This window comes from Manis pentadactyla, chromosome 1 (genome assembly GCF_030020395.1).
Source record: "Manis pentadactyla isolate mManPen7 chromosome 1, mManPen7.hap1, whole genome shotgun sequence".
Taxonomy (NCBI): Eukaryota; Metazoa; Chordata; class Mammalia; order Pholidota; family Manidae; genus Manis; species Manis pentadactyla.
This window is the reverse complement of record NC_080019.1, coordinates 178,257,966-178,272,012: the sequence shown is the minus strand read 5'-3', so window position 1 is coordinate 178,272,012 and position 14,047 is coordinate 178,257,966. Positions and strand designations below refer to the sequence as shown.

The 14,047-nt window shown below is 51.9% G+C and overlaps 1 protein-coding gene across 3 annotated transcripts in view; it reads left to right on the top strand.

Annotated features, from left to right (window-relative positions):
* Nucleotides 1–14,047, top strand: part of ADCY5 (adenylate cyclase 5) — a 152,493-nt gene that overhangs the window by 127,983 nt on the left and 10,463 nt on the right. For all 3 annotated transcript variants that reach the window (XM_057503356.1, XM_057503353.1, XM_036905615.2), the window contains 5 exons: nt 5,243–5,359; nt 5,793–5,957; nt 8,716–8,891; nt 11,062–11,091; nt 12,077–12,209. In XM_057503356.1, coding sequence (XP_057359339.1) covers nt 5,243–5,359; nt 5,793–5,957; nt 8,716–8,891; nt 11,062–11,091; nt 12,077–12,209 — 621 coding nt within the window. The remainder of the gene's footprint in view (nt 1–5,242; nt 5,360–5,792; nt 5,958–8,715; nt 8,892–11,061; nt 11,092–12,076; nt 12,210–14,047) is intronic.

Genomic DNA, 14,047 nt, shown 5'->3' with positions numbered 1-14,047 from the left:
GTATTCCGATATCAGTTCTAGTAGTTTTGGGGTGGAGTCTTTAGGGTTTTTTATGTACAGTATCATGTCATCTGCAAATAGTGACAGTTTAACTTCTTCTTTACCAATCTGGATTCCTTGTATTTCTTTGTTTTGTCTGATTGCCGTGGCTAGGACCTCCAGTACTATGTTAAATAACAGTGGAGAGAGTGGGCATCCCTGTCTAGTTCCCGATCTCACAGGAAATGCTTTCAGCTTCTCACTGTTCAATATAATGTTGGCTGTGGGTTTATCATAGATGGCCTTTATTATGTTGAGGTACTTGCCCTCTATTCCCATTTTGCTGAGAGTTTTTATCATGAATGGATGTTGAACTTTGTCAAATGCTTTTTCAGCATCTATGGAGATGATCATGTGGTTTTTGTCTTTCTTTTTGTTGATGTGGTGGTTGATGTTGATGGACTTTTGAACGTTGTACCATCCTTGCATCCCTGGGATGAATCCCACTTGGTCATGGTGTATGATCCTTTTGATGCATTTTTGAATTCGGTTTGCTAATATTTTGTTGAGTATTTTTGCATCTACATTCATCAGCGATATTGGTCTGTAGTTTTCTTTTTTGGTGGGGTCTTTGCCTGGTTTTGGTATTAGGGTGATATTAGCTTCATAGAATGAGTTTGGGAGTATCCCCTCCTCCTCTATTTTTTGGAAAAATTTAAGGAGAATGGGTATTATGTCTTCCCTGTATGTCTTATAAAATTCCGAGGTAAATCCATCTGGCCCGGGGGTTTTGTTCTTTGGTAGTTTTTTGATTACCTCTTCAATTTCGTTGCTGGTAATTGGTCTGTTTAGATTTTCTGTTTCTTCCTGGGTCAATCTTGGAAGGTTATATTTTTCTAGGAAGTTGTCCATTTCTCCTAGGTTTCCCAGCTTGTTAGCATATAGGTTTTCATAGTATTCTCCAATAATTCTTTGCATTTCCATGGGGTCCGTCGTGATTTTTCCTTTCTCGTTTCTGATACTGTTGATTTGTGTTGACTCTCTTTTCTTCTTAATAAGTCTGGCTAGAGGCTTATCTATTTTGTTTATTTTCTCGAAGAACCAGCTCTTGGTTTCATTGATTTTTGCTATTGTTTTATTCTTCTCAATTTTATTTATTTCTTCTCTGATCTTTATTATGTCCCTCCTTCTGCTGACCTTAGGCCTCATCTGTTCTTCTTTTTCCAATTTCGATAATTGTGACATTAGACCATTCATTTGGGATTGCTCTTCCTTTTTTAAATATGCTTGGATTGCTATATACTTTCCTCTTAAGACTGCTTTTGCTGTGTCCCACAGAAGTTGGGGCTTAGTGTTGTTGTTGTCATTTGTTTCCATATATTGCTGGATCTCCATTTTGATTTGGTCATTGATCCATTGATTATTTAGGAGCGTGTTGTTAAGCCTCCATGTGTTTGTGAGCCTCTTTGCTTTCTTTGTACAGTTTATTTCTAGTTTTATGCCTTTGTGGTCTGAAAAGTTGGTTGGTAGGATTTCAATCTTTTGGAATATTCTGAGGCTCTTTTTGTGGCCTAGTATGTGGTCTATTCTGGAGAATGTTCCATGTGCACTTGAGAAGAATGTATATCCCGCTGCTTTTGGATGTAGAGTTCTATAGATGTCTATTAGGTCCATCTGCTCTACTGTGTTGTTCAGTGCTTCCGTGTCCTTACTTATTTTCTGCCCAGTGGATCTATCCTTTGGGGTGAGTGGTGTGTTGAAGTCTCCTAGAATGAATGCATTGCAGTCTATTTCCCCCTTTAGTTCTGCTAGTATTTGTTTCACATATGCTGGTGCTCCTGTGTTGGGTGCATATATATTTAGAATGGTTATATCCTCTTGTTGGACTGAGCCCTTTATCATGATGTAGTGTCCTTCTTTATCTCTTGTTACTTTCTTTGTTTTGAAGTCTATTTGTCTGATATTAGTACTGCAACCCCTGCTTTCTTCTCGCTGTTGTTTGCTTGAAATATGTTTTTCCATCCCTTGACTTTTAGTCTGTACATGTCTTTGGGTTTGAGGTGAGTTTCTTGTAAGCAGCAGATAGATGGGTCTTGCTTTTTTATCCATTCTGTTACTCTGTGTCTTTTGATTGGTGCATTCAGCCCATTAACATTTAGGGTGACTATTGAAAGATATGTACTTATTGCCATTGCAGGCTTTAAATTCGTGGTTACCAAAGGTTCAAGGTTAGCCTCTTTAGTATCTTACTGCCTAACTTAGCTCGCTTATTGAGTTGTTATATATACTGTCTGGAGATTCTTTTCTTCTCTCCCTTCTTATTCCTCCTCCTCGATTCTTCATATGTTGGGTGTTTTGTGCTGTGCTCTTTCTAGGAGTGCTCCCATCTAGAGCAGTCCCTGTAAGATGTTCTGTAGAGGTGGTTTGTGGGAAGCAAATTCCCTCAGCTTTTGTTTGTCTGGGAATTGTTTAATCCCACCGTCACATTTGAATGATAGTCGTGCTGGATACAGTATCCTTGGTTCAAGGCCCTTCTGCTTCATTGTATTAAATATATCATGCCATTCTCTTCTGGCCTGTAAGGTTTCTGTCGAGAAGTCTGATGTTAGCCTGATGGGTTTTCCTTTATAGGTGACCTTTTTCTCTGTAGCTGCCTTTAAAACTCTTTCTTTGTCCTTGATCTTTGCCATTTTAATTATTATGTGTCTTGGTGTTGTCCTTCTTGGATCCTTTCTGTTGGGGGTTCTGTGTATTTCCGTGGTCTGTTTGATTATTTCCTCCCCCAGTTTGGGGATGTTTTCAGCAATTATTTCTTCTAAGATACTTTCCATCTCTTTTCCTCTCTCTTCTTCTTCTGGGACCCCTATAATACGGATATTGTTCCTTTTAGATTGGTCACACAGTTCTCTTAACATCGTTTCATTCCTGGAGATCCTTTTGTCTCTCTGTATGTCAGCTTCTATGCGTTCCTGTTCTCTGGTTTCAATTCCATCAATGGCCTCTTGCATCCTATCCATTCTGCTTATAAACCCTTCCAGAGTTTGTTTCATTTCTGTAATCTCCTTTCTGGCATCTGTGATCTCTCTCCGGACTTCATCCCATTTCTCTTGCGTGTTTCTCTGCATCTCTGTCAGCATATTTATGATTCTTATTTTGAATTCTTTGTCAGGAAGACTGGTTAGGTCTGTCTCCTTCTCTGGTGGTGTCTCTGTGATCTTTGTCTGCCTGTAGCTTTGCCTTTTCATGGTGATAGGGATAGTCTGCAGAACTGGGACGAGTGACGGCTGGAAGGACTTCCCTTCTTGTTGGTTTGTGGCCCTCCTCTCCTGGGAGAACAGCGACCTCTAGTGGCTTGTGCTGCGCAGCTGCGCGCAGACAGGGTTTCTGCTTCCTGCCCGGCTGCTATGGAGTTAATCTCCGCTGTTGCTGTGGGCGTGGCCTGGCTCGGGCAGCTACTCCAAAGTGGTGGAGTCGCGTTAGAGGGGGAGCGGCCTGGAGGCTATTTATCTCCCTAAGGGGCCTCCCTGCTCCCTGCAGCCCAGGGGTTAGGGTGCCCAGAGATCCCCAGATTCCCTACCTCTGGATTAAGTGTCCCGCCCTGCCCCTTTAAGACTTCCAAAAAGCACCCTCCAAAACAAAACAATGACCACAAAAAAAAAAAATTTTTTTTAATTAAAAAAAAAATTTTTTTTAATTAAAAAAAAAAAAAATGGTGGCCGCTCGTTTTTCTTTATTCTCCGGCGCCAGCCTCAGGCCTCTGCTCACCGGTCTTTCTGCCCTGTTTCCCTAGTATTGGGGTCCCTGTCCCTTTAAGACTTCCAAAAAGCGCTCGCCAAAACAAAGCAGCAAAAAAGCAAAAAAAAAAAATGGTCGCGCGCTTTTCGTATGTCCTCTGTGGCCCAGCCTCCAGTGCCTGCTCACTGTTCTTGCTGCCCTGTTTTCCCAGTATCGAGGGCCCTGCACTCTGGCCCGGATGGCTGGGGCTGGGTGTTCGGCAGCCCTGGCCTCCGTCTCCCTCCCGCTCTGCCTGCTCTTCTCCCGCCGGGAGCTGGGGGGAGGGGCGCTCGGCTCCCGCGGGGCCGGGGCTTGTATCTTACCCACTTCGCGAGGCGCTGGGTTCTCTCAGGTGTGGATGTGGTCTGGATATTGTCCTGTGTCCTCTGGTCTTTATTCTAGGAAGGGTTGTCTTTGTTATATTTTCATAGATATATGTTGTTTTGGGAGGAGATTTCCGCTGCTCTACTCACGCCACCATCTTCCGCCTCTGGGTTGACTGTTAAATTCTGAACTCCCTATTCCATTGATCTCTGTCTCTTAAGCAGGATTTTTAACCCAAGCTTATGCTCTCCAAATCTCACACTGCTTTCCTTTTACCACATAAGTGGGTTCAGCCAGAATGTCCCCTTTATTACCTCAGAAGAAAGTGTCTTATTGAGACAGACTTGATGATACATGAACACACCTGGGGGGAACCCTGAGTACATGGAGTCCGAGATCTTTACCCCTCTGACAATAGCCTGAATGGCTACCAAGCCTCTGTAGTCATTCCTGTGGTCTGTCCTTCCCTCTGCTGAATACGGAGTGGGCTTGTTGAAAGGGTGGAGGAAGATTTGGAATGGAAAAAATGAACTGCTTCTCTACCCACAGACTCAGCCCAAAGCCCAAGACCAAGGGGTGGGCAGGGCACTACTTGGTGTCAAGAACTCTGAAAGGTTTGCAATTTGGTCTCACCCTACTTACAAGTTAATTAAGTTAGCTTGTTGCTCTTTCATGGATGCTGGCAGAAGACGTGAGACTCCTGGCCCATCCCCTTCGTCCAGACACTAGGTCCTCTCACAGCTCCCTACTTCTTCCAAGAAAAAGTAGAAAATTCTGGGCCCCTCCATGACTCCTCAGCTGGCCCTCCCTGATTGTAACCCTAAGTGACCGAGAAGTCACACAGCTGGGACATGTGCCTTTTCTTCTGCTTCCCTGTTGGGGTCAAGGTAGCATCTTTCCTTCATCCTGCCTCCCTCACCTGCGAGCTCCCCAGGGAGACCCACTCCTGGCCAGCGGCCAGTCTGTGCTACTGCCCAGAAGCAACGGTGCAGTGCTGCAGGGCGTGGGGGCTTACCCACCAGGGAGGCTTTCCGGAAGGCCCTGGGGTTATGCTGGCGAGAGACACGGAGGAGGGGAGGGCTGGTGGTCTGCCGAGCTCCTGTATGGCAGTTTGTGGAGTCCGCACTGAATTCTGTTCCCTCTCTCCACCCGCCACCCCGGCCAGCTCTTCCCAGCCCCACTGCAGACGCTCTCCAGGAAGATTGTGCGGTCCAGGATGAACAGCACCCTGGTCGGGGTGCTCACTATCACCCTGGTGTTCCTGTCGGCTTTTGTCAACATGGTGGGTGGCTCTGCCTCCCCAGCCTCCAGGGGTGCAACCCACTGGAGCCCTGTACTCCATATACACAAGCTGGAAAAAGAATTTCCCCCCAGGCCCTGGAGTTATCCCTCTCTGGAAATTCTTACATGGGTCTCACCTTGGGTCTGGAATCAAATTTGACCCCTAGAGCCTTTCACACAGGCTATAGTTCCTCACTGTTAAGGCTGGAGGAACCAGGAGGATGTGGGGAGGCCTCTAAGGGAGGTTTCCAAGACCCACCCTGGGCAGCTGGGCAAGCCCTGCCTGCTCCTCAGCTTCTTCCAGGCTTCTCTTCTGCCCCAGGTCAGTGTCAAGCTGCCCCTGAGACAGAGGGTGGATGGGCACCTGCTGCTCCGTGGAGACGGGCTACGCTGGCCTGGCCCCCGGGGGCTGACCTCTCCTCCCCCACCCCCAGTTCATGTGCAACTCCAATGACCTGTTCGGCTGCCTGGCGGAGGAGCACAACATCAGTGCCAGCCAGGTCAATGCGTGCCACGTGGTGGAGTCGGCCGCCAACTACAGCCTGGGTGATGAGCGGGGCTTCTGCAGCAGCTCCTGGCCCAACTGCAGCTTCCCCGAGGTACTGGGCAGAAGGGGCTGGATGCAGAGGGAGACCTCCCACCCCTCCCCATCTCTGCCCTTGGCTGCCCTGAGGCATGGTAGGGCCCTTGGGCTTGCCGCCCTTCTGGAGACCTCCTTTCCCCAGTCTCTCTCACGCCATGTGCCAGACACCAGTGAACACAGCCAGCCCCCTCAGTGTAACAGCAACGAAATAATAGCAGAGCTGCTGTTCGTATCATACTTAGCCATGTACCTGGAGCTGTGCTAAAGTTCTCTATGTACATTTACTCATTGAATCCTCACAACAGTGCTATGACATAGACACTGTTATTATCTCCTCTATACAGATGAAGCAGAGATACAGAGAGGTTAAGTAACTTGCCCAAGGTCACACAGCTAGTAAGTAGCAGAGCCAGAGCTCCCACCCAGGTCGTCTGGCTCCAGAGTTCATACTCTTAACCTGTTCTTGCATGGCCAGCTTTCGTGGCAGGCACACAGTGCCTTAGGAGGAACTGCCTGAGCCCCTGCTGCTTCAGAGAACAGGGAGGGAAGGAAAGGGAACCCAAGCCCAAACCACTGAAGTACCACCTTCAAGTGTACCCTTTCAGGTGTACGATTTGGTGGCATTTAGTGTAGTCACCAGCATGTGCAGCCGTCATCCTGATCTCACCGTAGAGTACTTTGATCACTGCCCAAAGAAACTGTGTACCTGCATGTTACTGGATTTAAATAGTAGCGCCAAGAGCCCCTGCAGAGCGGCACGCATCAGGCACTTAGGGTGTGCAGGCGCTCCGTTCGCCTTGCTGTGCTTTCTTGGGGAGCAGTTTTTGAGTGAGCAGGAGGGCCAGGATTCCAGCCCAGGGCGGCCACCCCAGGCCCCGGGTGATTGCTGCACCCAGCTCCCTGTGAGGGGTTCCCAGAAAGCCTGTAAGAGGACGGCAGTTTAGGCTGTTTTCTGGGGAGACGGTCCAAGCTCCATCCAGTTCCCCAAAGACCCAGGACCCACGGCAGGGGTGCAGAGAGGCAGGGAGGGCGCTGAGGGCTGCCACGCTGGGCCCCCATCCCTGGGCAGGAGCCTGGTGCGCCACCCCTGTGCAGATGAGCAAGAGGCACTCCGTGGGGGATGCCTGGCAGGGCTCTCCCCCACCTGTGCCTGGGCCCAGGCCAGGCCGTCCCTCTCCCGCAGGCGGCCGTGCTCCATGGGTGGCCTGGGCAGGCACCCACCCTCCCCTCTCACAGTGGGCGGACAGGCCACGGGAGCTGCGGCCTGAGGGCTGGGTGCTGAGAGGCAGAGGCTGTTTTCGGTCCTGTGCCTGCCCCTGGGTGGCTGCCCCACAGAAGCAGCAGAGGAGCAGGGGACAGAGCGGTGTCAACAGGGCCTGTCTGAGCTCCTCATCTGGGAGAAGTGCCTGGTCCCAGACTGCAGCCCTCGCAAGCCGGACCGGTTTCAGGCCCGCTGACACCAAGCCCCACAGGCTATAGAGCTCTTGGGATGACCCTGCCTCGACCTCCTAAGTGTTGTTCTGACCCCAAAGCCCTTGGGGAGCCCCAGCATTAAGCTTCAGCCTCCAGGTAGTCTGGACCCAGGGTCTGAATGGGAATCCAGGCTGGCTGATGGGGTTCCTCCCCACCCACCGAGGATGGGATTATTTCCTTGGTGCTGAGTCACCAGGTGTACCCTCCCTTTTCCTTCTCTGGCCCCCATGCCAGGTGCTGACCTGAGGCTGGTTCTCCCCATTCCAATCACTGGGGCCTCTGCTGTCCCTCTCTGGGTTCCTGAAGCCTGGGAGGCAGAAGGTCCAAACTGGGGACTATTTGGCCCTCAGCCCAAGGCAGAGGCAGTGAGTCCCGATGCCTGACTCAGAAGTAGTGATGCTAAATTTAAAAGAAAACAAACAGAGAAAGAACAAAATAGTAGATGCTGATGTGCCTAGATTAGTGTCGGGGGACAATAGAACAGAAGCGGGCCACTGAGAACACCCTCACTTGTCTGAGAAAGTAACTGAGGCTCAGAGGTTAGAAGGGGCTCCCCAGAAGTGAACTGCACAGGGCCTCAGTCCCTCATCCGAGATCTTCCAGGACAGATATATTTTGGACTTGGGAATTTCTCAGATTTCAAAAGGTCACCTCACACCCCCAGTGAGTCTGAGCAGCACCTGATATGAAGCACTAATATTTCTGCAGCAAAGTGTATGAATAGTCACAGGAAGCAGGATAAAGATGACAATCACCTCACATCATTTGGGTCAGGTTTTGCCACCAAATAAGGTCAATTCAGGTGTTGCCACCACATCATTCACGAAAATACTTTCAATTTTCAGAAATTTGGATTTAAAGTTACAGATCATCAGGGGCTGGGGCCTTTGCCCCCCACAGGCATAAGGGCACCAGGCCCTGCGCCGAGCGGCTTCATCTTGAGTAATAGTCGTGGTGAACTGTGAGATAGAAGGTTTTGCAGATGGGGAAACTGAGGCTTAGAAAGGTTGGATACATGGCCCAAGTCACACAAACAGTCCTTAATGGATCAGGAATGAAACTCCAGTCTGCCTGAGCCTGGAGCCCTGCTCTACCCATGGGCCTCTCCTGCCTGTACTGGCCAAACTCAGCCCGGAGCCCCGTCTCCTGGTTCCTGACCAGGGCCCTTTGTGTTATAGCACAAGTTCGCATCAGCAGAAGCATCCCCAGCCCAGGCTTCATCTGAGGCTGCTTCAGGCTGGAGGGATGTGGGGGGGCGGGCGGGGCCCAGGGTGCTGAAGCCCACCGTCCTCTCTCCGCAGTACTTCACCTACAGCGTGCTGCTCAGCCTGCTGGCCTGCTCCGTGTTCCTGCAGATCAGCTGCATTGGGAAGCTGGTGCTCATGCTGGCCATCGAGCTCATATATGTGCTCATTGTCGAGGTGCCCGGTGTCACGCTCTTTGACAATGCTGACCTGCTGGTCACCGCCAACGCCATGTAGGTGGCCCTCCCCTCATGCTCCCCACTGGGTCTGGGCATTGCAGGGCAGTAGAAAGAGCTGGAGGCTGGGGTCCTGGGCTACAGGGGCCTTGTAAGGGGAGAGTCCTGTTGCTCCCTCACTCTGAGCACCTGGTAAAGCACCCGTGTCTTTTTTTTTTCCTCTCTGGGGTGGCCTTAGGGTGACAATGCCCCACTGTCCTGCTGCCTTCAGTTTCCTACTCAGTCCTGACCTCAGGCCTCACTGAGTTGTTCCTCACTTGTCCAGGGCAGCCTCTGATGAGTTATTTCATCTTCTCCAGATGCCTGTGGCACCTCAGACCCAGAGGGGTCAAGGTTCCAGAGAGCTGGATAGTAAGGTCTGTGGGAGCCGAGCAAAAGCCTTGGTTGTTCGTGGGCTCTGAGTCCCACCTTGAGCCAGGCACCTGGACATGCCTTATCCCTTTTCACCCTCACAGCAACCCAGCAAAGCAAAGTAGGCAGGACCGCCATAGACAGTGGGGTAGGTTGCGCACTGCTCAGAGGCACCCTGCTGTGATGGTGAGCAGTTAAGTCCCACAGCCAGGAGGTGGCAGGTGTGGGAGTTGTGCTCCAGGCTATCCAGCTGGCAGTCAGCCTGGTCACATAGCAAGATGACAGATTTCCAAGGGAGGTGGCTCCTTGAGCAGAGGGAGCTCTGGCTTTGGGTTGAATTGAGTTTGAATCTCAGCCTCAGATGCACATCTGGCTATTTTCCCTGAACCTCATTTTTTTTTTCCCCAGTAAAATGGGAATAACAATACCCATTGTAGGTGCCTGGTGTGTAACACCCCTTTTCTTCCCGTCACCATCCCCGTCCCACCCCCAGCAAACACATACCAGGAACTGCAAAAAATGTGAGTGACAGGTCTGGGTCCCCTGAGAAAATGCAGCAAACTGCTTTCTCTGAGAGGAAGGGGACCCTTTCATCCATCTATGCATTCATTCAAAAATATTTATTGAGGGCCTACCACATCCCAGGCTTTGAGCTGGGCAGTGGAAGTACAGTCATGGATAGATCACACAGCAAAGCCAGTGTCAGAAATGCTACTTTTTTGTGAAGAGAGTGTTACCTGAGACAAGGAAGGTGCAATGAAGGCTCTCAGATTCAGGAGGAACTTCTGAGCAGCTGTGGGGCTGCGGGCGGGTGACAGAGAAATACAGTAGCCCTGGGGGCGGTGCAGGCTGCAGGCCTGTGAGCACAGGGAAGGAAGGAGGCCTGGGCCTTTCCAGTGGCCAGTCAGCTGTCGTGGGTCAGACCGTGCATCCGGGCTTTGCCACCTGTTCCCCTGCCACGGGCAGCCTCTCCTGTCCTGCTGAAGTAGCAGCTGAGAGTGGAGGCCATTTCCAGGTTGGGAGAACCTGGCGTGGCTTGGAGCAGCGCTGACCAATAGAGAAATAGTACAAACCACATATGTGATTTAAACTTTTCTAGTAGCTATATTCAACAGGCAAAACATGCGGTTAATTTTAATATCTTTATTTAACCGATACATTAAAAATATTATTATAATATGTAGCCAATATATAATTACTAATGAAATATTTCACATGTTTCCCACACTAATTCTTCAAAACCTAGTGTCTGTTTACACTTATAGGATGTTTTAACTTGCACTAGCCACATTTTAAGGCTCAGGAGCCACATGTGGTCACTGGCTACCAAGCCTGGACAACACAAGTGTAGTGCTCCTCCTCTGGATGCAGCAAAGGGCTGGGGTGAGAGAAACGGGCAGGCTTCCACCCGTGTGATGTGCTGAGAGGTGGGGTCCAGGTCTCAGGCAGGGGCTGGGTGACTGTGGCAGATGCTAGCTGGGGCTGGGCTTCCTGCAAGCATCCCATCCTGAAAGTATCCTTGCATCTGGAGGAGTGCTGGGGGTAAAGGAGCAGCAGTCATGGGGCAGCAGAGCTGGGCATGGGGGAGCAGAGCAGGGTGGGGGGGGGTATAGAGCAGGGTGGGGGACAGTCAGGTCAGGGAGCAGAGCAGGGTGGCACAGCATAGTGGGGCAGAGCAGGGTGCTGAGGGCAGAGAAGATGGATGGGGGAGCTCAGCAGGGTTGGGGGCATAGAGCAGGGTGGGGGGCAGAGGAGGCCTGGAGGCTGCCGATGTAGAACGGTGGTCCTGAACAGCCCTCCCAACTCCTGTTCACAGAGACTTCAACAACAACGGGACCTCCCAGTGGTGAGTTGACTCTGAGTTCTCTGATTCAGTTCCCCCGTCCTTGGCATGGAGCAGCCAGAGGCCAGCAGCTCAGGGCCTGCCAGAGAAGGCAGCAGGGCCCAGGTGGGAGGGAAGGCAAGGTGGGCCGTGAAGGAGGCCTTCCCTTCCTCGGTATGAAGGGGGCCGCATGGGGCAGATGCTCTTCTTTAACGATCCACACCATGCCAAGATGATCTACAGACACAAAGACTTAAAGCCTTTAGCTCCTCCCGGGCACAGGAGAGCAGGGGCTGGTGCTCACCTCCGCGGGGGGAGAGGAGCACAGGCAAGGCCTGCAGGGTTTGTGGGTTAGCCCCTGAGCTGGAGATGCGGCCGCAGAGTGGGCACTGTGGCCCATGGAAGGGCTCTTTGTTGGGACAGGGAGCAGGGGCTACTTCTCTTAAGAGTATTTATCAATAATGTTAACAGGAACATATGAGACAATAAGGACTGCCAGCTTTGGGGTTCCCGCTGTGTCAGGTACCATGCAAGGAATTTTGTAGACAGTATCTTTAATTCTTAGCACAATCTTGAAATGTAGGTATTCTTACCCCACTTTATAGATTAGGAAACTGTAATTCAGAGAGGTTAAGACCCTTGCTAAAGGTTGCCCAGAGACAGTATGGCCTGTCTGGCTCCCTTGTTAGTTACTGCACCCAGGGCCCGTTTCATCCACTGAGAAAGACCTGCGATGTACATGCTGCCTTTCACAAGGGCCTCATTCACCCACTGATGTACCAGAAGGACGTTACCCCAGTGATGTGGGAGATGAGGCATAAGGAGAGGGGTAATGGCTGCTGAGCTGCAGGTGTGAGCAGGGGCTGAGGTGGGGCTGCCAGCCAAGAAGGCTTCCTATAGGAGGCACACCTCAGGCAAAGCTTGAGCTGGAGGTGAGAAGGGGAAGCTGCAGTGGGAGGGAAAGAAAGGCCTCCCATGAGGTGCAAGGGCATCTACCTCCCGCCTGCAGCCCTGAGCACGCGACTAAGGTGGCGCTGAAGGTAGTGACACCCATCATCATCTCAGTCTTTGTGCTGGCCCTGTACCTGCACGCCCAGCAGGTGGAGTCCACCGCCCGCCTCGACTTCCTCTGGAAACTTCAGGTGGGTTGCCCTGGGGCTGGAACTGGGGTTGGGGAGGCACCAGGGCCCTGAGGCACTTTGTGAGTGAGAGAGTTCATCACCTGGGCAGGGCTGGGCCTTAGCTGTGCCCTGACAAGGTGTACTGCCCAGGCCTCCTCCCCGCTACCAGGGCCCCAGCAGGTCTGCTCCGGCTCTCTGGGGCCGTGAGGTGAAACCTGGAGCTCATTCCAGACAAACCACCCTAGACGGTGTTGGGAGCTGGATGGGCCCAGGAGATTGGCTGTTAGGTCACAGATGCTGTGTGCTTCTGGAGGCGGGGCACGGTGGGGTGGCGCATGGACAGGCCCAGTTTGTGGCGGCTGCAGCAAGGAGTTGGTCGGGGTGGCAAAGGGTGGTGGGAGGTGAGTAGAGGAGGAGGGCGCATGCAGTCCCAGGACCCCAGAGGCCTTGCAGGAGTCTGGCCAGAGCAGCAGCTGGCACCGACTGAGCAGGGCTTGACGTGCCCAGAACTGGGCTTGCAGACTCCTCCGGGAGAAGGGATGGAAGGGGATCAAAGACCCTCACGGTCATGTCCACTTCTTCATCTTTGCTCCCTGACCTCCTCCTTCCCCACACCCACACTCCCCCCACCAATCACCATTTTTATTTTCTTTTTGGGGAGGAAGTTTTAAAAACAATTTAAAACCTACAGAAAAGTTGCAAGAACAGTATAAACCACCCCAGTTGGATGTGTCCTTGTTCTGGTGACAGGTGGCGCAGGGGCAGAGGTGGTGGGCCTCTGCGGGGCCCCAGGTCTGACCTGTGCTGGGTGCCCACCTGGGGCTGAAATCCCTCAGCGCTCTGCCCTCCAGGCCTCAGCCCCACCTGCCCCTGGAGGGGATGCCCAGGGTGCTGGAGGCGGCAGCCTGTGGCCGCGCGTCGCCCGCTGCATCACCGCAGACGGTCCGGGAGAGGGCGCCCAGGGGCACGCACTGCGAGAAGCCGGGTCTCCGGCGTGGGCGGCCTCGGACCTGCTAGTGCAGCCCAGCCCCCGGTTGTCCTGAGGACCGGGGGACCCGGTCCTTCTCCGCCACTCCTGTGTGTCCTCAGCTACCAGGGGTCCCTGCGTTCCTTGCGTTCCTCTCCATGGGTGGCCACAACGGGTTATGTCCATGTTTTTATCTTTCCTCTCCAAGTCCACGCCTCACTTCCCAATTTTATCTTCTTTTTTGGGAGGAATTTTTCAAAAATAATTTTAAGCCTACAGAAAAGTTACAAGAACAGTAGAAAGAACCCCAGTGGTCCCGTCACCAGACTCCGCAGCCATTTTTCTGCATCTGTTCAGTCTTTCTCTTCTCTGACGTGGTGCCTCCTCACCCCTAAGTTCTCCAGTGTCTACCTGCCAGACGCAGGCACACTCCCCACACCGTTCCTCTGCGACCTCCCAGCTGGGAAGTCACACCCAGGCAGCGCTGCCAGCCCGCCCACCAGCCCGCTCCCATTTTGCCAGCTGTCCCAGTTCTGGTCCAGGGTCCTCTCCAGCATACTCTGTATTTAGTTATCTTGTCTCCTCAGTCTTTCCTTGTCTCTCAGGCTTAAAGAGGTCCTTATTCTGTGACCCTCAGCCTAGGTCCCATGACTGATGTTCCCACATCCAGACTCAGCCATGGCTTCTTAGAGAAAAACCGTGGAAATGAGGCCGTGCACATCTCAGCACATCACACTGGGGAGTCCACTATGTTGACCTGCCCCCTCTAGTGACACTAATAAGCTTGATCACCTGTTCAAGTGGGCATCTGCCAGATTTCTCCACTGTCAGGCCCCCATCTTCTCCTCTGTATTCAGATAGCATTTGCAGAAAGGTATTCTGATGTCTCACA